The sequence below is a fragment of the Hippocampus guttulatus genome, chromosome 9, assembly GCF_054856545.1.
Source record: "Hippocampus guttulatus isolate MCC_2025c chromosome 9, RoL_Hgut_1.0, whole genome shotgun sequence".
NCBI lineage: Eukaryota > Metazoa > Chordata > Actinopteri > Syngnathiformes > Syngnathidae > Hippocampus > Hippocampus guttulatus.
This window is the reverse complement of record NC_141269.1, coordinates 18,585,862-18,607,158: the sequence shown is the minus strand read 5'-3', so window position 1 is coordinate 18,607,158 and position 21,297 is coordinate 18,585,862. Positions and strand designations below refer to the sequence as shown.

Here is a 21,297-nt window from a genome sequence, read left to right as displayed (position 1 = left end):
ACCTTCATATATGCAGAGCTGCACAATTTTTGAGGTGTCACTCCATTCAACAAATGGATGCCAAAACATTTTTTTAATGCTTTAATACAAAAACAAGTCACCTAAAATATGAATGGATAAGACGTGCAGCTCATGTGTGCTCTCTCCAATCATAATTGTTTTGTGTTTTAATCTTTTTGACACCGCATATGATGTGGGCAAAACACAAGCCTGCTGGATTGCAATGAGGTGTTGTAATAGGGGGCGAGTCGTGGTGCTGAGGGGAAGGAAGCTGATACGGGCCAATCCAAGATTGTTTAATCATGAAAAGATGTTCTGCTTTATGGTTGTTTGTGATCATGTAAGTTTATGATTGCAACCTAGTTTAGGGAATCTGTCAACTATACTGTATGTAGTTTGTCCTTAGTGTGCAGAAGTCTTGTATTACAGGTTTTCCCACATGTCAACACACACACACATACACACGTATTGTACACTTGATTTGACACAAACGCCCACTGGGTGTGGAGAGACTGTGCCTTTTATACCATTGGCCTGCCTCGACCAGGCTCGCTGTCATTCTTGTCTATTTCCAGTAATGAATCACTGAGCAGTGGCGACTACGAGCAACATTTTTTGCCGACTTACTCAACATACTCAAGATGGCAGGAGAGAGTGTGCCCGAGGGTCCTGACCTGAAGGAGATGGGTGAAGAGGAACTGTGGGAACTCATCAATGACAATCGCCATCGGCTGTCCTTGGGGGTGCGACCGTGCATCGTGATTCCATACCTCAGGCAGGCCAGGGTGCTCACCGAGATGGATGAGGATGAGATCCTCTCCAGCCACAACCTCACCAATCGATCAATGAGAACAAGTAAGATGATGCTGCTGCTGCTGTTTATTTACTTGTAAAATCCACACTGGGCATCAATTCCAGTCTGCTCCATAATGCACACCTCATCTTATTTATATTCAAAACAAAGACACATTCACTGGGAAATGATTTAGACATGTAAGTGGAGTTACTGCATAATTGCATTATAATAGTCATACTACTGAGATATACTGAGAAGTCATCTGATTGCTTTGGCTGATAATGCAAGTTGAAACTTTTTGTTTTACTCTGCTGTCTGCTGCCAGGTCTGTATTGCAAATTGCCTGACGCGAGTAAATAAAGCTGAAATAAACAGACAAAGGGTATGCAATAAGGATGACTCCCCCGATTCCCTGAACGTTCCCCCCGCCAACCCACACATTGTTTGCAGGCCATATGATGGATCTGCTGCGGACCCAAGGCAGGAACGGTGCAGTGGCTTTGCTGGAAAGCCTGATGATTCACTACCCGACCCTGTACACTCAGGTTACTGGACGCAAGCCCAGCTCAGAACCTTCAAGATTCAGCGGTTTGTTATTTAAATGTCTGCTAGTGCCAAATGAGTTTAAATTTCCATACGTCTGATTTGCCCCATGTCTTGACTCTCCGCACAGGCCTGATAAAGTATTCTGAACTGACAGAGTACCTTATCAGAGCAGTAACCGGGATGCAGAATGAGCTTCGAGAGGCTCGTTGCGAGGCTGGAAAAATGAGTGCTCGGTGTGCCTCTCTGGAGGCTGAGATTCAACAAATAATGGAGCACGAGGAAAAGTCCAGATGCCTTCAGTTGGAATATGAGCGCGTACACAGACATTTGTCTTCACTGCAACGTGAAGTTACCCAATTGAAGGATGAGAAGTGCGACTTGTATGTGCGCTACACTGCAGCCATCGAGGAGAAATCAGCTGTGAGCGTGCGCCTCCATGATCTCAACTTACAGGTTGGTAGTCAACGCCAATGTCTTGGATTCCAAAAAATAGACCATCTTAAAATACAGCTATTGGGCCAATTTATCTGCTCTGTCATATCAATAGCAACACACCAACATCCGTCTATCGATACTGTCACAGATCAAATTTGAACAATTGCTGAATCCATGATAAGTTATTTTTAATGTGATGATAAAGACTTGTTTACTTCGGATGCATGCCAGCTCAGAAAACAAATGAAAATATGTTTCATGCTCGCTACTCTGGAAATAATGCAGCCCAAGTGCCAAATACCTTTTCAAAATCAACATAATCATCACAATGAAAGTTTTCACTTACCCGAATCCGATTATCAAAACCGTGTGGGAATATTGGCCAATAAACTATGAGTGATGGTGATCTTGATGTCAAATATAAAAAGAATGCACCCGTGTGCAACACAGTCTGGCATCATTACTTTGCTATCTATCGTTAAAAACTTCGAGAAAGTGCTTTAATCTCTCTATCTGTGGGTGCTCTGACACTTATGCCACCCATATGTTTACTTTGTATACCGATACATATTTCATTTGAGTGCGTTTGCAGAATTTTAACATCAGCATCCAGCTGAAACACAGGAAAATGAAAACCTACTCTTAAATGATGATTCATGTAAAATATATTTGTGCATTAAAAATGTCTGTACAATTCTATCTTAATATATATTTGAAAACCAACAGCTCTAAAACATTAATTGCAAACATATTGTACTGTATTTAACAGATGGAGTGTGCTGACTAAAAAAAATGTAAGCCACTGTAATGTTTCACACAATTTGGACATTTCATTCAGTTTTCATTTTGTGTGGCGCTTGAGGGAACCTGCTTACTAGTACGTAATCGTGGAACCACTAGTACTACTTTTTTTGTAGTAAATTAATATTGCTGCCAAAGCATAAGTGTGTGTGCGTGTGTGTGTGTGTGTTTATATTGAAGGCGGAATTTCCACACTATTTGACCAGTAATCAAATACCTTGGTGGATTTCTGGGGTGCTCGTTGATGGGCTCAGGAATGACCACATGCACACGTCTATCGAGTCAGTATCACATAAACGTATTTAATCGCTAACAAAAAGTCTAAGACAGCATAGACAAAAAGTCTAACACAGCATAGATCAGGCCAATTATTCTACACATAGCTCTGGGTCATCAACTTCTCTTAACCACGAGGGGAGCGAGGCGGAGTGACAAAGATGCCTTTCAGGCATGGGCAAATGGTCTGAGAGGACAATCCGGGTGTTATCAATTGGATCTGTCAGATTCGGTGTGAATTGTCATTCTATTGTGAATCTTCCTTTGATGTGGATATGGTCTTCCGCATTTGGCCGTCTTCTGTTGTTGGAAGTGGTCGTCCTGCTGTGGGGGCCCTTTTAAGTGCCGATTGTGATCTCCAGTCAAGCGGTCCGGCCGGGGTGCCCCCCTTGCTCGTGGCACCTTGACACCCCCTCTTCCTCAACCACACCCAAATGTAAACAGTCTCTCATTTACACTCAGCGAAACATCATCACAGTATTTGCAGTCACGCATTCCAAACCTTCACTCGAATCATCTATGACCATGAAAAGCAGCACTGACACAACATCCGGATTAATATAGCACTTTCACAACAGCTGCAGCTGTAACAAATGGCGCACAGCAATATGAAAGCCGATACTGTGAATGAAAATCTCTTCAGTACATATACTGTACATGTATATATATATATATTTAGAGAGAGAGAGAGGACAGCCCTGCCTTTTGCCCAAAGCCAGCTAGGAAGGGCTCCTGCTAACTAAAATCAGCGGTCTAGAAAGTGGATGGATGTAACTTTACTGGCTGCAATTAAGATTGAAACCATCACCATTTTTCACCATTTCCTTTGGCCAAATTTGTACTATTATTCTCAACATAAATACTGTTTCCCTGACAATCGAGAAGAATTAAAGTAATGTTATCTGTATTGCACTTACTGGACATGTTTTATTGATTTTTAAATTAATTCTCAACATCCATTATTTTGTTTTGTTGTCATTGAAGAATGGAACACTTGTAGCAACATTTCTTTTTGGACATATACTGTATAACAAATGAAATAAGTAAGACACACACAAAAAAAAAGCGTTCTAATAAAGGCTATTCTAAAAAGGTCCATTTTCAAGCCTCTCTTAAAACCATCCACTCCGCGGGCCGCGGTGTGCAGCGGCGGAGCGGAGTGCACGGTCACCCATTGATCGACACTCGATCCTCAAAGGGTGGAGATGTTTGGCCTGTCCAGAGCAGAGGTGGTCCGTCGAAGAATGAGCAGTTCTTTGAGGTAGAGGGAGGCAGGGCCTTTGAGGCACTGCTGGGGCGGCAGTTAGACTTCATCAGGATACTGGCAGCACTGTTCTTTATGTGCAATATGAGAAGAGTAGTTAAGCCTGGAAGAGACAATTGTGTGGACAAGCTATTCGTCATCAGACTGATTGAGTGTGTGGTCCAAATTTTGCAATGTTTTTGAGGTGAAAGAAGTGGATCTTGCAGAGGTGATTCATGTGTCTGAAAAGTCAAGCGAGGGTGCATTTCGACACTCAAGTTAGTGACTGAAGTCGAGAGGCGAATGCCAGAGAATTATTGAAAAAACCTCCTCGGTGGCAGGGCCCCATTGGTGGTTGAAATCTGCCCGGAGTTCCTAAAGGTTGTGGATGCTGGGGAGCTCTCCTGGTTGACAGGCCTCTGCAACATTGTGTCGACGTAGGGGGACAGTGTCTCTGGAATGTCAAGGACTGAAGGGTGTGTTCATACTACAGGGCAATCACACTCCTCAGCCTTCCTGGTAAATCAAGTCTCAGATTTTGGAGGAGCAGTGTTCTTGAGGGTGTGTGGGAGTTTCCCCAACCATTCTAAATGTGCTTTGTGGACTTTATGGAATGTGTTCGACCATGTCCCTCATAGGCTCTTGGCTGTACTGCCAGATTTGTTTCCAGTGAGAGTTGCACTCTACAAAAGCTGCCCACTGATTTTGTTCTGAACCTTTTATTAACAGATTTTCTGAGGACACTGGGGGGTCCCTGGTTTGGTGACCTCAGTATTGCTTCTCTTTTTGCAGATGATGTAGTTCTTTTGCTTCAATTCTCACTCAAATGTTTCACAACTGAATGCGAAGTGTTTGGGATGAGAATCAGCATTCATTGTGTTTTTTTTCTTGTTTTTCAAAAATATTGAAAACTGACTGAGGCAATTATGTGATGTGGCTGATGACCTGTTAATTATCCCCCCCCCCCCCCCCACACACACACACATACGCATGCAAGGTTTAAAAAAAAACTTTCATTTTAAATGTCATTCCTATTCCAGTGTTGTCAAATGTTACTCACTTCTGGACTCGATAGTTAATGTCAAATCTCAGGAATGTTGCTCAAAGCTTCTTGAAAGTTTCTTGCACATCAAAAATTTTTCTTTTTTTCATGTTCGATGCACCTCCATTAGTTTCACCAGGGCATTTTAATATTGTGTTTGTGGAATAAGAGTTAAGCAGCAAAATCAAAAAAAAACAAAAAATTGCCATCTCAGGGAGCGGTCAATCACAGTTTACTGAAGTGAAGCCATGACAGCTCATACCTGAGCCCTGAGCAACTGTGATGTCATTTGCAGTCGACAGCAAGTGGCAAAATGGCATTCCCCTGAAATGGACAAAAAATGGTGGATTTTATTACTTTTTAATAACTCATATTCCACAAACACAATATTTAACAGAATGCCGTGTTTGAGACTCACAGAGCCACATGGAACATGTCATCGGAAAGAAAAAATTGCGGTTGACTTGCCTTGAACAACTTGTGAATTTGTGAAGAAGCTAAAATTGGATTATTTCACTGAGAAAAATAATGTGTTAGATATGACGATGCTGCCGAATATTGTTTACTGTTTAACAATGATTGAGGGTGGGCAATTTATACAATTTTCGTTGTTCGATCATTTGTCATTCGTCAACAGCATGGCAACCCGTCTGTTATTGTCAGTCCGTCGAATTTTTAAGCTGAGCCATTTTAATCACTCTTCCTGCATTGCTTCCCGCAGTAAATTTCATTGCTCCCCCGCTCCGTCTATCGTCACTCCATCAGTCCGCCAAAAGCAAACACTTCATACTCCAACAGATGAAAAATCCAATTTGATTAAAATGGTGAAAGGAGTGCACTACACATATGTCAGTGTATCTCCATCATGCGGTTACTGCCAAAGAGCTTTTCACACAGACACATACACTTATTTGTCTATGTATTGAACTGTTCAGCACAGCTGCACTTGTGTCTGCCTTGAGCTGTTTGAATTCCTAAAACGCTAAAGAGTTTTACATTTAAGATTAAAAGGATTTGCAATAACTAGAATCCCACTCTACAATGTGGCAATGGGTAACATCCAATCCAAGGAGCTTCCATTCCTAGTCCTGTCTATAAATGCTCATAGTCATTGTCTGCTTCTTTCGTCAGGATGAATGGCTTCAATATCAATGTGGTTGGGACTCTTTGTTCAAACAAATGAATGGATTGTCAAGTAGTAGAGCAGCCGATCATTAAAATTAAAATTGGCAACTTCAGAATATTTGGTTTCAGATGCATCACATTCAAAAGTCAGATTCGCAGCTCACATTGACACCTGCTGCTGATGTATCAACAGGATACCTTGAGATATGATGTAACACAAGATCAGTATTTTGTCTCTGTACCTTCCAATGATCATTTATGTTTCTTATGTACTGTGTTGTGGCAGATCTACCAACTACAAACAGAACTGCAAAAGGCTCAAACAGAGAGTGACTTCCAGAAACGGCGTTCTCCGAGATGTGACTCTTTAGCTGAGGCGTCTCTGCTGCAAGAGGAAGTCAGGAGTCTGCGCTGCCAGTTAGTCAAGATAGAGAAACTCAACCCAGTGAGACAAAAAAAAACAACAGTCCTTACCTGTATATGAGAGGCAATAACTATTTTAGCTGCCGTGATGGTATTTCATCGACACTTTCCCTTTGGTAGGCTCATCAGGATATTCTGGCTCAGGACCTGGCTGAGGCTATAGATAGCCAAGTGGAACTCGCAGGTCAGCTCAAGTGTTATAGAGAAGAAAATGAACAGATGCACAGAGAGAAACAAGAGGTGAGTTTCATTACTGTGACTGTGGAAGTTTTTTTTTTTTTTAAATCACCAGCCAATGTGGTCGTGACTCTCTGAAGTGACCAGCTAATCAGAATTTCCACAACACCCTTTTTTGTTGTTGTTGTTGTTGTTTTTTTTAACTTGAGCTCCGCTGTTTTCTTAGTCAAGAAATTTGCATGCCGACCCGGTGATCCAGTGGTTAGTGTGGCCTTCCTGTGTGGAGTTTGCATCTTCTCCCCGTGCCTGCGTGGGTTTTCTCCGGGTACTCCGGTTTCCTACCACATTCCAAAGACATGCATGGTAGGCTGATTGAACACTCCAAATTGTCCCCAGGTGCGAGTGTGAGGGTGGATGGTTGTTTGTCTCTGGGTCCCCTGCGATTGGCTGGCAACCGTTTCAGGGTGTCCCCCGCCTACTGCCTGAAGACAGCTGGGATCGGCTCCAGAACGCCGCGCGACCCTAGTGAGGATAAAGCGGTTTGGAAAATGGATGGATGGATATGGAATATAATGGGAAGGCTGTGCAGGTGGAGGCTGCATGACTTAACATTTTTGAAAAATTGTCCGCAGCTCTTTTTTCAGAGACCTCTGTCAGGTTGACCATTTTTTGATCTAATGTCAAAAATAAATTAAGTGAAAATACTGCAGAGCAATCAATGTACTCCAGTTAGGCGTGCTTGATGAGTAGCAATGTAAGACGGCTGCCAGTGGCTTCACTTCTCACTACTGCGAGTATGGTTAGTTCATTGAATCCCCCGTTTTTCCCTCCAAGTTTCCATCATGCTCTGCTTTTAATGACTCATGTGGCTGCCCAAGGCCACATGACTTGCTTTGGGCGCTAAATAAGGTCCTCATCCCCCTCAATTGGAAGGCTTAGTAGCTGTGTGTTTAGTCGTGTTTTCTCCTAGACGTCCAACGAAATATGGCACTCTTGAATAAAAAGGAACTGCCTCAATGCAAATTCAACGCACACTGCTACAGTTAACATAGTGTCAGTAGTTATTTTGCACCAGTGTGGCTTGTGAGATGGAAAATGTCATTCAGGAGTCTGGGAGTTCTTGATTAGCTGCTATGTGCCGTAGCTCTAATTGCCCTGGAGACAAACCGTAAACCCTTGACTGCACAAGAATGGAATCGGGGAGCTTGTGCTGCAAATACATTTGTTGCCAATCATACACCGACGGGGTTTCTCTTTGTAGTGAAGCATCGTGTTGACTTTGTCATCAAATTGTGTACGTAATGTTCACACAAAATCCTCACGACATCATGTGTATCATTGTTCAGCTTTTGGATCAGAACGAATGCCTGACCCTTCAAGTGAAGCAGCTGACCCTGGATTGTAACATGCACCAACAAAAGAGCACCGTCATCCAGAATCAGATGAGAGAGCTGCAGACAGAGAGAGACCAAGTAAGACTTTTTCAGGACACCGTAAGATAAGTTGAATTAGAGATGACGCCTCTCTAGAAGTCATGGAACAATTTTAACTCAGTCAATCATCTATTCAAGTTTTTAACACCAATATATGATTTTGCCACCTGACAATGAAGTCTGCTGGGATCGGCTTCAGCTCACCTGCCACCCAAATAGCGATGTTAAACGCTACTTTTCAAATATGTGCAAATTAATTCAATTTTTTTTTCCAATTTGTCTATCGTCATTTGTTAGCACTCACCGTTGACATGCTTGAAATTATTTGACTCAATACATCCGTCAATTTTTTTTGTCATTATAATTATACCAGTAATGATTGTACACCAATATTAACAAATATTTTTATTCTTTCTATTTTTCCATTTGTATCATTTACTTTCTTTCTTAGTGAACTGTCCATGTATTTCTGAAAATATGTCTGTGAGCAAGCCATTGATTTTTTCCAGATTGTGTCATGAGCCGGCTACCGGTAATTGAAACAATCCCGCCCCCACAGGAATGTCCTGAGTCAAAACTTAAGTCGAGTTCATTTGGTTAAACGGCATTATCAACGTCAGATTCCGATAAATGTTTGACTGTGTCTGCGGCTTTGTGTGCGTCTGTGGCATGTGCCTCTTTCACGGATTGTCACACTACATTGACACGCGTAATTAGACTTGGTGAAGAGTTTCTTACACGAGTGAGAATCACAGGAAGAAGCTTCGAGCTTGACGTTTGGGAGGATTGCGTTCGCATGGTTGAATATCTCCTGTTCTGACTGCAACTAGGAGGGAGTCGCATGAGTCAAGACTGATGCAAAAAAAAAAAAAAAGTCTCCCATGGGATGTAAATTCCGGATGTCCCGATTGCATTTATATGCACCCTAGTCCGGGAACAAGTCACTTGATTTTGAGTATCTGACAGAACCAAGTCCCAATCCAACATCACCACAATGTAGAAATGTAGAAAATTCAAAAATTCGATCTTTCTCAGCGGGTACCGATCAGCTGAAAATCATGTGATCGGCCCCGATTTCTGATCGTGTAATCGGATAGTGACAACCCTGATGTGACTATTTGCAATAAATAGCAACATATTCCATGGCTCCTGAACCTTTGAAGAGATGGGCTTCAACACACAGTTTGTGGGTTCAACAGTTGCTCTGGTTGACGGGACTCAAAACAAGTCGATTTTTAGCGAAAGTCTGTGACATAATTCTTCAGACACCCAACACCAGAAAGACACCCACCACATATACTGTAGCTTGGACTCCCGAGGACTAATAAATGACAAGTCACTATTTATTTGTGAAAACCATGTGAGAAATGCGTGTGTATGCCTGTGTGTGATTTAAAACTGGCAAAAGTTATCCAACTGAATTGGTTTTCTGTGCTTCCAAGGCATACCTTTCCAGAAATGAGGCCCAGACCCAGATTGCCTGCATCCTGGCTGAGAAAGACGTCCTGAGGTCTCAAATGATGGAGTTCCAGGAGAGAGCCTTTTGTGTGAATGCCGAACACAGCAAAGAATGGCAGAGCGCTAAAGTAATTATGGACCCCAACTACATTGGCATACAGGGCAAAAGAATTCCGAATGAAACGCCATTCTTCTTTTTTCACTTCTTAAGGAGAGGGGGGTTGGCTGGGAGTGTCAACTATCCAGTTCTGAAGATTCACCATTTCCAAACAGGCGCAGACTTTGCCGCATGGATGCAATTGACCCCTTTTCACTGAATTCCTTTTCCTCAGAGGTATGTGAACGGAAGCTAAGTTATTATCAAAACTGTCTAAAACTAGTTGCTCATTCACAAACAACATAATACACATTCAGTAGCTTGGCAATAGTGAGCCGTCTTTTGACATTGACATCTTTTGATTTTTCTGATTCATTGTCGGGTTCTAGTACTCTTGAAACAATTGTGCCCGTTTTAAAGATACAAACTAATGGCAAGTCTAGCAAGTATAATATATACAATACAAGACACACAAGTCGTCTAAAATCTTTGCAAAAAGAATAATGCATAGTTTTGACTGTCACAGACTGGCTGTTGAAATCTCATGTTTAAACACTTTACTATTGTTTTGTAGTTTTCAATGGTGCTAAACTGTGCTGCATGATAATCAGTGGGAGAGGGAATTTTTATTTTGCTTGCCTCATATATATAATAAATCCTAATATCAGCCATGTAATAAGCATTTGGTTAAATTGATACCGTATTTGGGTGTGTTTAGCCAACCTCTAATCAAGCACATATATTCGGCTTTAAAATGTTGACGTTTATCTGCATATATGCCCACATCCACGTTCATCTTGAAGTGCGAAGAGCCATTGACAAATAGCGTCCGGTCCAGAAACGTAGAGCCTCCAAGTTCGCAGTCTCTCCGCAGAAGAGAGGTAGCTCTTTACGAAGACAGCAGGTGAGTGCGGTTCTGTGACTAATACTTGACCGTATTTCTGTCATGATGCAAAAGTAAACTATTCGCACCTTGTGTACAGTATGAAACAACAGAGCAACCAGCCAGTGACATTGTGAGAAAATAGTTTACTTTAATCTCCAAACAATGTGATCACCTTTGCCTGCCAAACCTGTCTGAGCTCTGCAATTACCTCCAACTCTGCACGCGTGCTTTTACTAAATTATACAATAAAAACTTTGGAGGGAACTTCCACCGGTCCGATTCCTTGTTTTAAATAGCATCTTAGCCACACCCACATTGGGCGGGCAACTTTACCTAGCCCAATTGACCACGTGTGACTCCTCGATCTTAACTGGATTCAACTATTATGTTTGCCAAGAGTGCCATCGATAAGGAAGGCCAAGCGAGGAGAGAGCACAGCGACACAACGTCCTAACTCTAGTCACCTATCTAATTGTGTGCCAGTGAGGCCAAATCAAACAGGATGGAGCCGATCATCATCGTGTTTGGGCGCGTGCACGTGTGCGTGCATCTGTGCATGTGTTGACAGAGAGACTCACAAATCTGATACGGATGTTTTATTGTCTTGTAGCGTGGAAACAGCGGAGACCGATGATTCTTCATTGGACGACTTTGAGATCCTCCCAAGTGGTGTGTTTTGCATGTCTACATTCCTTGGTTAAGTTTGTGGTTCTGCGGGGAAGACCAATCTTGTTTGGAATGGTTCTCACTGTTTTAAGCTTGAAAGTCTTGCTTGGGCTGTGGTTTTGTCTTGGGGGGGGGGGTTTCAAACTTGAATTCAAGAACCAGATTTGGCAACTAAAACTACAAATGAGTTTGACAATGTACTTCATTGACAGGCAACTCAAACTGTGTCTCAACCAATCAACAAAAAATAGATAAACATGCAATATAACAGCACGGTGGACGAGTGCTTCAGCTCATATCTGCCTCATATTGAGGAGATCCAGGTGGTGGTGAGTGGGACTGTCTGTGGAGTTTGCTTTTCATCCTCATGCTTGCTTAGGATTTCTCAGGACACTCCAGCTTCCTCCCACATTCCAAAGGCAAGCATGGTAGGTCAATTGAAGACTCAAAATTGGCCCTTGGTGTAATTGTGAATAGTTGATTGTCAATATGTGCCCTGAAATTGATTGGCAACCGGTCCAAGGTGTACCCCTCCTCTCACCAAGAAGGGATGAAGTAGGCTCCAGTTCCCCATGACCCAAATGAGCACAAACGGCCTAGTTTTGTCATGCACTCCAATTCTTTAAATTTTCAACACATTTCCCTGTAACGTGACAAAGAAAGGCTTTAAGTGACGTATGATCACAGACACGTGTTTTTTTTATTTCACAGGGAAACCACCTTGATGCCCCAAAAAAAATCACTAAATCCCATCTCTTCTGTTTAGTGCTGAGCGAAGACAAACCCCCATCAAGACTTTATGCTGCGGGTGGGACCAAAACCACATACAGGTGAGGCAATTGTACAACCAACAGTACTATAAAAATGACAGTTCACATGACTTTTTGGGGTGTGAAATCAGGCATAACCATTTTATTGATCAATTGTCCAACTTAGTACGATATATACAGTGTATGTACAGTATTTATATAAGAATTTAAGTGTGCACTTTGAATCTTGTAACTTGGACAATTGGGCAATAAACAAACAATCCAGAGAGTTTGTCCAAAGTCAAATTCCTCCTGCACAGGTGATCTGACCTAAACAGTGACGATTGAGATGATGCGATCCTCACCACTTTCCATGAGTTAGTTTAAACACGTGTGGGACAATTGACCTCCCTTCAGAAAAGCACAGTTGCAAGCTCCTACGTTTATGTCTCGGGTGTGTTTGTTCATGGGGGAGACTACACCAGGTTTATATATATATACAGTATATATGGCTAACATCGTCGTTTCAGACTTCAAAAAGGATTATTTGCGGCTCCCAGTGGTGTCTTTTCCACGGTAACTGGGTCGAAATGGCCCTTTGAGTGCAAAAGGTTGCCAACCTCTGTTCTAGACTCTGAGCCCCCTTTTGCTACACAGTACACATTAAGAGTGAAAAAATAATGTTTTCATATCACTTGAAGAATAGACCATCAACGCTAATGCATGAATTGGATTGTTTAGTGTAATGCGGTTTCTGGTCTTGCAAAAAAGAGAATTCCAAGCTTACAATGACGGCAGCATGCGACAGCACGTGGCCTGACGAAGACCACAGTCGAGTCTTAATGCTCTTGAGCCTTCCTATCTCTCAGAACTCCTTTTTCCCTATGTCCCCTCATGAGCTCTGAGGTCCTCCGCCGCCAGCCTTTTTATTCACCAAGTCAGGACACACGCACACAGTGAGGCATTGTTTCAGTTTCAGGGCGACAGTTTGTGCCAGAGAATGTTGTGGGAAGTCTGGGCTTCCCCGTTAAAGTTACTGCCACCACAACTCGACCCTGGATAAGCGGGAGAGGATGGATGGATGATTGATTGTTTGATGGGATTAATTCAAAAATGAAATGTGCTTTCTTTTTTTTTTAATCTTCCCTAATCTCTCACCAGCCTGGATAAGAATGCCGTACCTCCATTCCTCGTGCGTTCACGTGCGAAAGCATTGCGCATTATTGGCCGCATAGTCACCATTGCCTTCCAGGGGGAGACACTGCTAAATCAGATTGCAGTGGTAGGGGGTAATAAGACCGGAGTCTTTGTGCATGAAGTAACAGAAGGGAGTGCTGCACATACTGTGGGTATCACCCAGGGAGCACAAATCGTGGAGGTGAGAGAAAACTTTTTGACGACACGAATTATTGCGTTTGAAGGTGTGTAATAGAACAATGATGATTTTGTAGGTCAGATACGAACAGGACGAAAAAGCTCTCAAGATGGTGCTGGAAGATTCCACTTTAGAAGAAGCTCTGTGGGCACTTGGCCAGGTCACTGGTCCCTGCCATCTGTCTTTGCGTCCCAGGCCAGATGGTACGTCTCCACAGTACTTGAAACCTGCATGTGCATTTTTCATTCCCGTACTATATTTCCACTACAAAAATGTCTCCAGAACTCCAAATAGAAGTGTCATCATCGACCTCAATTCCAGTGAAGTTGGCTCTATGTGTAAAATGTTCTGAAAACGCAATACAATGATGGGAACTGAGGACACTTAATGTCGAAGCTTTGTCTGTGGAATTCTTTCGCATTCTTGATGTACAAAGCTTAAACGTCCGGCGTCTCGGTTGTCGTACTTTGCGCTTCATAATGCGGCTGTGACAGCGTGACCCCCCTCAGGTGCTGAAGGGAGGCCGCTGCCACAACTTAAACCTGCGCTCACATTCGCACACACGCATACCACAGACTTTTTTTTTTTTCCCACATGTCCTGTTTCCAATCCGTCCACTCCTCCGTCGGTTTTGGGGCCCACACAAGATCACTGGTTAACCATCTGCCACACCACAGCCCTCGTGTTCCACAAACTTTTCTCCAGTATCCACCTCCCATTCGCAACTCTCCACCGTCAAAACAGAGCACCGGTGTTACTTCCGAGTTTTGTAATGTCAGGTGCAGGACGCCTGCGTGTGACTTTCACCTGTGGATTGTTCTAAACAGGAATATTTGAAAAGCAAATACATAAATAACCTTCAGCATTTTGAACATTCACCTCATTGTCTTTGTCGTGTAATTTGATTGAATATTGGTTGACAAGGAAATGCAAATCATTATATTCTCTTTTTATGTTTTGCACACTGTCCATACTACATTGGAATTGGTGTTTGTATATTAAATCCATCTTTAAAATCAGGATAAAACACCCATCATATCCAAACTAAACACACAGACAGGATCATGAAGGGGAATCAATCTATTCAAGTAGAAAACAGACACATTTGCTTTTAATTGTCGGCCATTTCGTAAGACAGGATTTCAAAAAGATACAATCCAGTACAAATTGTCATGTTTCAGTTTGTGACCAACAGGTGGCACTGTGGGGCTTTTCCCTGCAGCTGCACACCTGTTGGTCGTTAGGAAATTAGTGGCTATAAAAGGACTCCCGGCCGACTACTCATTGTCAGGTCATTCTGTCAGGTTCGCGAGGTGGTTGTGGACCCCAAAACAAGCAGGCAGGAGGGAGGAGCTGGGTGTATTTGAAGAAGTGTATTGACAAAACACAGAAAACTAAATCCTAAACAAACAAAGTCCAAAGTATCAAAACAAAAACGCGTGACTGAAGATAAAACATAACAATGACCAACACCTGACTGAAACAAACATGCCAGTAGCATACAAACACAAAAAACATGACAGTAGCCAAGAGCAAACAATGACCCGACAATGAGTGTTCGGGCTGGGAGTCCTTTTAAAGCACTAATTACATAATGACCAACAGGTGTGCAGCTGCAGGGAGAGCCCTACAGTGCCACCTGTTGGTCCCAAACCGAATCATGACAGTACCCCTCCCTCATGTGTTTGTATGCTACTGGCATGTTTGTTTCAGTCAGGTGTTGGTCATTGTTATGTTTTATCTTCAGTCACGTGTTTTTGTTTTGATACTTTGGACTTTGTTTGTTTAGGATTTGGTTTTCTGTGTTTTATCAATACACTTCTTCAAATACACCCTGCTCCTCCCTCCTGCCTGCCTGCTTTTTTTGGGGTCCACCACCACCTCGCGAATGTGACAGAACGACCCGACAATGAGTAGTCGGCCGGGAGTCCTTTTATAGCCACTAATTACCTAACGACCAACAGGTGTGCAGCTGCAGGGAAAAGCCCCACAGTGCCACCTGTTGGTCACAAACTGAAACATGACACAAATGCAGTGGTGCAAATGCAATGCCACTCTGAAATTTCATTGTGTCTAATCATCAATAACCTTAGCCTGTATTGTTTAACGTGTCACCCACATTTATTCTTCCATTCATTGGATAGTACATCTCTGCAGATTTGGATCAGGTATCAAAGTTGGTGTGTATATTCATTATACAGAACAAAGTACAGTGCTCCCGCCACTGTATTGTTTGTTGTCGCTACTTGTTGCCACTTGCTTTAATCGAAAGAAGGTCGACTAAAAACCATGGAGAGTCACTGACAGTTGTCAACAATGACCTCAACTGCTTTCTTCAATAGCATTTCTGGGCCAGAGCTTCTTCTTGACTTGACGATGAATACATTTAAGGCATAAAGCAACTTAGTAAATGCAAAATAATAATAATAATAATACAAATCATCACATTTTATTTAGCACCAAACAGAATTACAATCATTGATGTATGTAATCATTTTACAGGACTCTGTTTTTCTGTGCTTATTGTACAGACTATGAGGCCTTGCTTCAGCAATTGCAGGAGAGTGAGATGTCATCGGGTGACTCTTTCTACGTGCGTGTCAACGTGACCATCCCAGCAGGACCCAAAGGGACACTGACTGTGTCCTGCCATGACATTTTACATGTGACCAACACACGCCCGGCTGGCACAGAAGACTCGTGGTACGTCAGTAAAGTTCATCCGTGCCAGCTTCTGGCCCTCCATAGTGGATTAGTACCGAACTACTACAGGTATTTATGTGCCATATGCAAAGTTTCAGGACATTAAGCTTCATTATCATTGACCACTCTGCTTCTTGACCTGCTAATAATCACAGAGCACAGCGACTTCTCATTCGGGCTATTGAAGAAATGAACTTTCAAACGTCAAAGTCTCAAAAGGTGCTGTAAGCGTGACTGCGTATGGAGTTCAATTTTGCACAGCTCACTGGTGAACATTTCCCTCTTCAGCAAGCCCACATGATGGCTGAGAATACTCAGAAAGCAGTGAGGATTGTCAGTACAGGTCGCCACGGCCGAAACCCTCTCTGGGTCAGCGTAGAGAATGAAAAGAGCAAGAGCACAGAATCGGGTACAGAAACACAACATTTGACTCTATTAAAAAAAAAAAAAAAGAGTAATTGTTACACACAAAAGTGATCATCATTTATTGTTTGAAAACACTGTATATTCTCTCACAACTAGATGAAACATCGCCCCCCAGAAGTTGTCTAACGCTCATGCCCTATACACCGGTCACGCCCCACTTCCCACCCATCTGTCGACCAGTCCTGTTACTGCCATCCATCCTGGGACGTATCCTGGATAAGAAGGTGGCAGCATGGCAGGGCTTTGAGCTCTGTGAACCCGGTAAGAGAAATTCTGCATTACATTGCATTTGTTTTTTAAGAGGGGCGGCTCGGTGAACCAGTGGTTAGCACGTCGACCTCACAGTGCAGAGGTACCGGGTTCAATTCCAGCTCCGGCCTCCATGTGTGGAGTTTGCATGTTCTCCCCGAGCCTGCGTGGGTTTTCTCCAGGTACTCCGGTTTCCTCCCACATTCCAAAAACATGCATGGCAGGCTGATTGAACACTCCAAATTGTCCCTAGGTGTGAGTGTGAGCGCAGATGGTTGTTTGTCTCTGTGTGCCCTGCGATTGGCTGGCAACCGGTTCAGGGTGTCCCCCACCTACTGCCCGAAGTCGGCTGGGATAGGCTCCAGCACCCCCCGCCACCCTTGTGAGGATAAGCCGATCGGAAAATGGATGGATGGATGTTTTTAAGAACAATCTCCAATTCCAAAGAAATTGGGAAGTTGTGTAAAATATAAATAAAACAGACTACAATGATTTGCTCTCACTTTTCAATCTATCTATATTCAATTAAATACACTACAAAGACAAGACATTTAATGTTCCAACGGATAAACTTGATTGTTTCTTTGCAAATATTCACTAATTTTGAATTTGATGCCTACAGCACGTTTGCAAAAAGCTGGTACATAGGCAACAAAAGAAGAAAGTTGAGGAATGCTAAAAAACAAAACAAACTAACATGCAGAAAAAATTAAAACAAAAAAAACCCCCCACCCGTTTGGAACATTTCACAGGTGAATAGGTTAAAAGGATCTGGGAATGAAACCACAGTAAATGTCTGTCTCAAAACAGAGGACAAAGGAATGCTAACAGATAGCTAGTTGGCTCCACGAATAGAGCTGAAAAACCCCCAGTAATAAATCATCCATCTGCCCTTCCTGGAATTTGTTGAGAGCAAAGCCAAAGGATATGAGACAAGAGCCAACAGCTAGACCTGAGCATGAAGAACATGGATCTGGGAGAACCCAGTGCCCAGAGATCTGTGATGCAATGGGCCGGCTAGCCTGACCATCATCCTCAACGCCTGTACAGACAGTGGCATAGCCAGGGACAACTGCTAATGGGAAGATGAGCAACACAACTCCTGAGGGACAAAGTGTGGAGTAACAAAATAGATTTGCTCCACTGTTGCGGGACCCTGGATCTACATCTGTCGACCTGGACAATGCTTCACACAACGGGTAAGGTCTGAAAGAATATCATAAGATAGGAGGTTACGGAGGAACAGCTCGGCCTCTGACTTGGATTGTGGTTGACTCTGCGATAAAAGATGTGAGAAGTCCAGCAACAACACCAACGTGCTGTGTGCTCCTTACGATATGGTCTCTGACATGACTGATAGGTATTGTCGGGGCAAATCCAACTTTGGAAAACAACATCATACACACTCTGTGGTTGCCTTTTACACTATTGAGCTACACTGAGGAAATTCACAAGCTTGATCAGCTTATGATTTCAATTTTCCACTCTTGACTGTGATTCTAAATCCACTCCTCAATTTGACTGTATGTGCATTATTCTCTGTATATTATAAAACACAAGGTGCAATATATCTTACACAGTGTTGTTGTTTTTTTAATTGCTGTTTTTAAATTACATCTCCCGCTTATTTTGCTTGTTTTTTATACTAGATTGATAGATGCTGTTGTTGTTCTTTCTTCTTCAATGAATCAAAGTACACCATGTTAACAAACAACATTATGTCTGTTTGTTGCAGAGATGTTGTGCTCCAGTGATCATGCAGTCCGATTGCAGAAGTCTGAACTCCTGGAGGAATGTGAGGTGGGAAGAAACTTCTGCTACACCGTGCAGAGTGTGGAAAAAGTCATGAAGAAGGTTTGTGCGTCAACATATGCATTGATGTAGACTGCATTTTTGGGCAGGCTGTATTGCAAACATGTGCTGTTGGGAAGGGCAACAAAGGGGGCACAATTGTTCATCTCTGTGACTGCAGCTTCACACATTTGATATTTTTTTTCAATGCAAGTATAATGGACGATGCTATTCCTAACTCAACACCAAAGGGTTTGAAGCAAACAACAAGATAACCAGGTTCAGATACAGAACAACCTTTTATTAGCCAATATTAAGGTGCATAATATTTTTTGTCTCCTCATCCTATAGGGTATTCATTGTGTATTACCTCTTGGGCTGGACTGTGTACGTCGTCTGCATAGAGCAGAGATCTTTCCGATTATCATCTTCGTCGGGCAGTCTGCGCGCAGTGCACGCAAACTCAGGTATATTTTCTTCCTCCTTCATCCAAAATATCACCACTAAGAGTAGACAGTTATTTCAGAAATGACCTTACCATATTTTCCGCACGAAAAGGCGCGCTTAAAAGTTCACAGCGCGCCTTATAACACGGTGCACCTTGTGTATGGTCGTTACGGTAATATTTCAACCCCAAAATGGCTCCTTGCTCGAGACATACTGACAATGCAGAGTTCAAACTTAAGGTGATCGGTTACGCAGTTGAACACGGAAATAGAGCAGCGGCAAGAGAGTTCAACGTTAACGAGTCAATGTTATAACTTGCTGTTGGTTAAGTGAACTGTGTCACTGCTTTATTAAATAAGTTTTACTGACATCTGATCGTTCTCTTGGTGTTTCCTTTAGTGTAGCTCCATCTAGCGGATGCATTGTAGATTGCGTCTTATAATGCGGTGCACCCAATGTATGAAAAAAATTACAAGTTTGTATATATATATATATATATATATATAGTGTGTATGTGTATATATATATGGTGGCCCAGTGGTTAGCGCGTCGACCTCACAGTGCGGAGGTCGTGGGTTCGATCCCGGCTCCCGCCTCCCTGTGTGGAGTTTGCATGTTCTCCCCGGGCCTGCGTGGGTTTTCTCCGGGTACTCCGGTTTCCTACCACATTCCAAAGACATGCATGGCAGGCTGATTGAACACTCTAGATTGTCCCTAGGTGTGAGTGTGAGCGCGGATGGTTGTTCGTCTCTGTGTGCCCTGCGATTGGCTGGCAAACGATTCAGGGTGTCCCCCGCCTACTGCCCGAAGACAGCTGGGATAGGCTCCAGCACCCCCCGCGACCTTAGTGAGGATAAAAGCGGTTCGGAAAATGAATGAATGAATGAATGTGTATACATATATATATATACATTCATTCATTCATTTTCCGAACCGCTTTTATCTATCTATATCATATATATATATATATATATATATATATATACACACACACATAGAGAGAGTGAGAGAGATAGAGATTTGAAATCCAGTTCATTACCAAATATGTTGTAATGAAACATAATTGGCTGTTGAAATTTGATTGATTGATCACCTGCTTTCTAGGTCAAAGCTTCACCGTCTCAACTGGTCTGAGGAGCATCTGCTGGAGTGTTCCCGAAGCGAGGAGACACTGTTGGACAAACTGCCATGTTTGTATCACCGCGTGGCTCCTGACTCGTGGTGTGATCAAACCTCATTACTGACCAGGTTGCGCACCGTCATCTGGGAGGAGCAGAGGAAGATTGTATGGGTTGAGCCTGACCTGTGGTGAAAAGGGGAAAAAAACTAGTCGACAGTAAAAGGATTTACATTTTTATTGAATTCATTGACATTTAAATCTGTACTTGATTTGTATTTGACATGAGTATGTACGTGTAGCTATGATCAGGGTTGCACACAACAATTTTGGTGTGGTTTTCAAATGAACACCAGAGGTTGTTTGGTTCTCATTTTTTTTCCGACCGACCAACTTAATGATTTACAGCTCATCTGGGCAAAGTCGAGCTCGACAACAGGCCGCATCCAGCCCATATGCAGGCTCTGCCGCCTTTGAAGTCAAACACCTTTGAAGCAGGGCAACACACAAAAACAGCATATTCAGTGTTACCAAATTAGATCATGGCATTGCATTCAGTGACTTTTCCAACCATTCTAATATAACAACAAAAAATAAAAGAATAAAGTCAACACCAACCATGGAGCTCATACTAGCAACTATCTTACTTCCTGCAAAATGGAGGGAAGAAAGGAATTTGCTTGTAATATTTTAATGTTTACTTGTCATGATTTGTGCGTTTGCACTCATAATGTCAGCACACATATTCATATAGAAAAATGTGAGGGTTTTTTTTTTGTGAATGTTGATTAAATAACAATTTAATCTTAGGTGTTTTGGTATCCCATTTTAATGTGACTGATACTTTTTTTTCACCAGTTTTTAATTTTTATTTGCCACCGAGAACAACATATACCAAGGCTATGCAAATGTTTCATAAAAAGACATTAAAGTCATCATTAACACAATTGAGTTTGCATCTTGGTGTGTCCCTCGACAACTGTTTCAGTTTCTCGCATGGCCGGAATTCAGTGCTTGTGTCGTCAAGAACAGTTTT

General features: G+C 42.6%; 1 protein-coding gene across 1 annotated transcript; it reads left to right on the top strand.

Annotated features, from left to right (window-relative positions):
- Positions 1-534: 534 nt before the first annotated feature.
- On the top strand, positions 535-21,208 carry card14 (caspase recruitment domain family, member 14). Its single transcript, XM_086121059.1, has 20 exons — positions 535-855; positions 1,247-1,384; positions 1,470-1,795; positions 6,551-6,709; positions 6,808-6,927; positions 8,211-8,336; positions 9,740-9,883; positions 9,967-10,089; positions 10,656-10,756; positions 11,349-11,407; positions 12,171-12,234; positions 13,315-13,531; positions 13,605-13,731; positions 16,060-16,300; positions 16,387-16,450; positions 16,520-16,640; positions 16,754-16,918; positions 18,642-18,760; positions 19,049-19,164; positions 20,249-21,208. Exons 1-20 carry the CDS (start codon positions 642-644, stop codon positions 20,454-20,456), a joined length of 2,952 nt encoding a protein of 983 aa, XP_085977185.1. The 5' UTR covers positions 535-641; the 3' UTR covers positions 20,457-21,208.
- Positions 21,209-21,297: the final 89 nt, after the last annotated feature.

What these genes read in the sequence shown, in the direction of transcription:
- card14 (XM_086121059.1), top strand. Translation starts at nt 642, where the DNA reads ATGGCAGGAGAGAGTGTGCCCGAGGGTCCTGACCTGAAGGAGATGGGT. An exon ending in TGCACAGAGAGAAACAAGAG is followed by an intron (nt 6,928 to 8,210) that starts GTGAGTTTCATT and finishes ATCATTGTTCAG; the next exon opens with CTTTTGGATCAGAACGAATG. An exon ending in TGAATTCCTTTTCCTCAGAG is followed by an intron (nt 10,090 to 10,655) that starts GTATGTGAACGG and finishes TTCATCTTGAAG; the next exon opens with TGCGAAGAGCCATTGACAAA.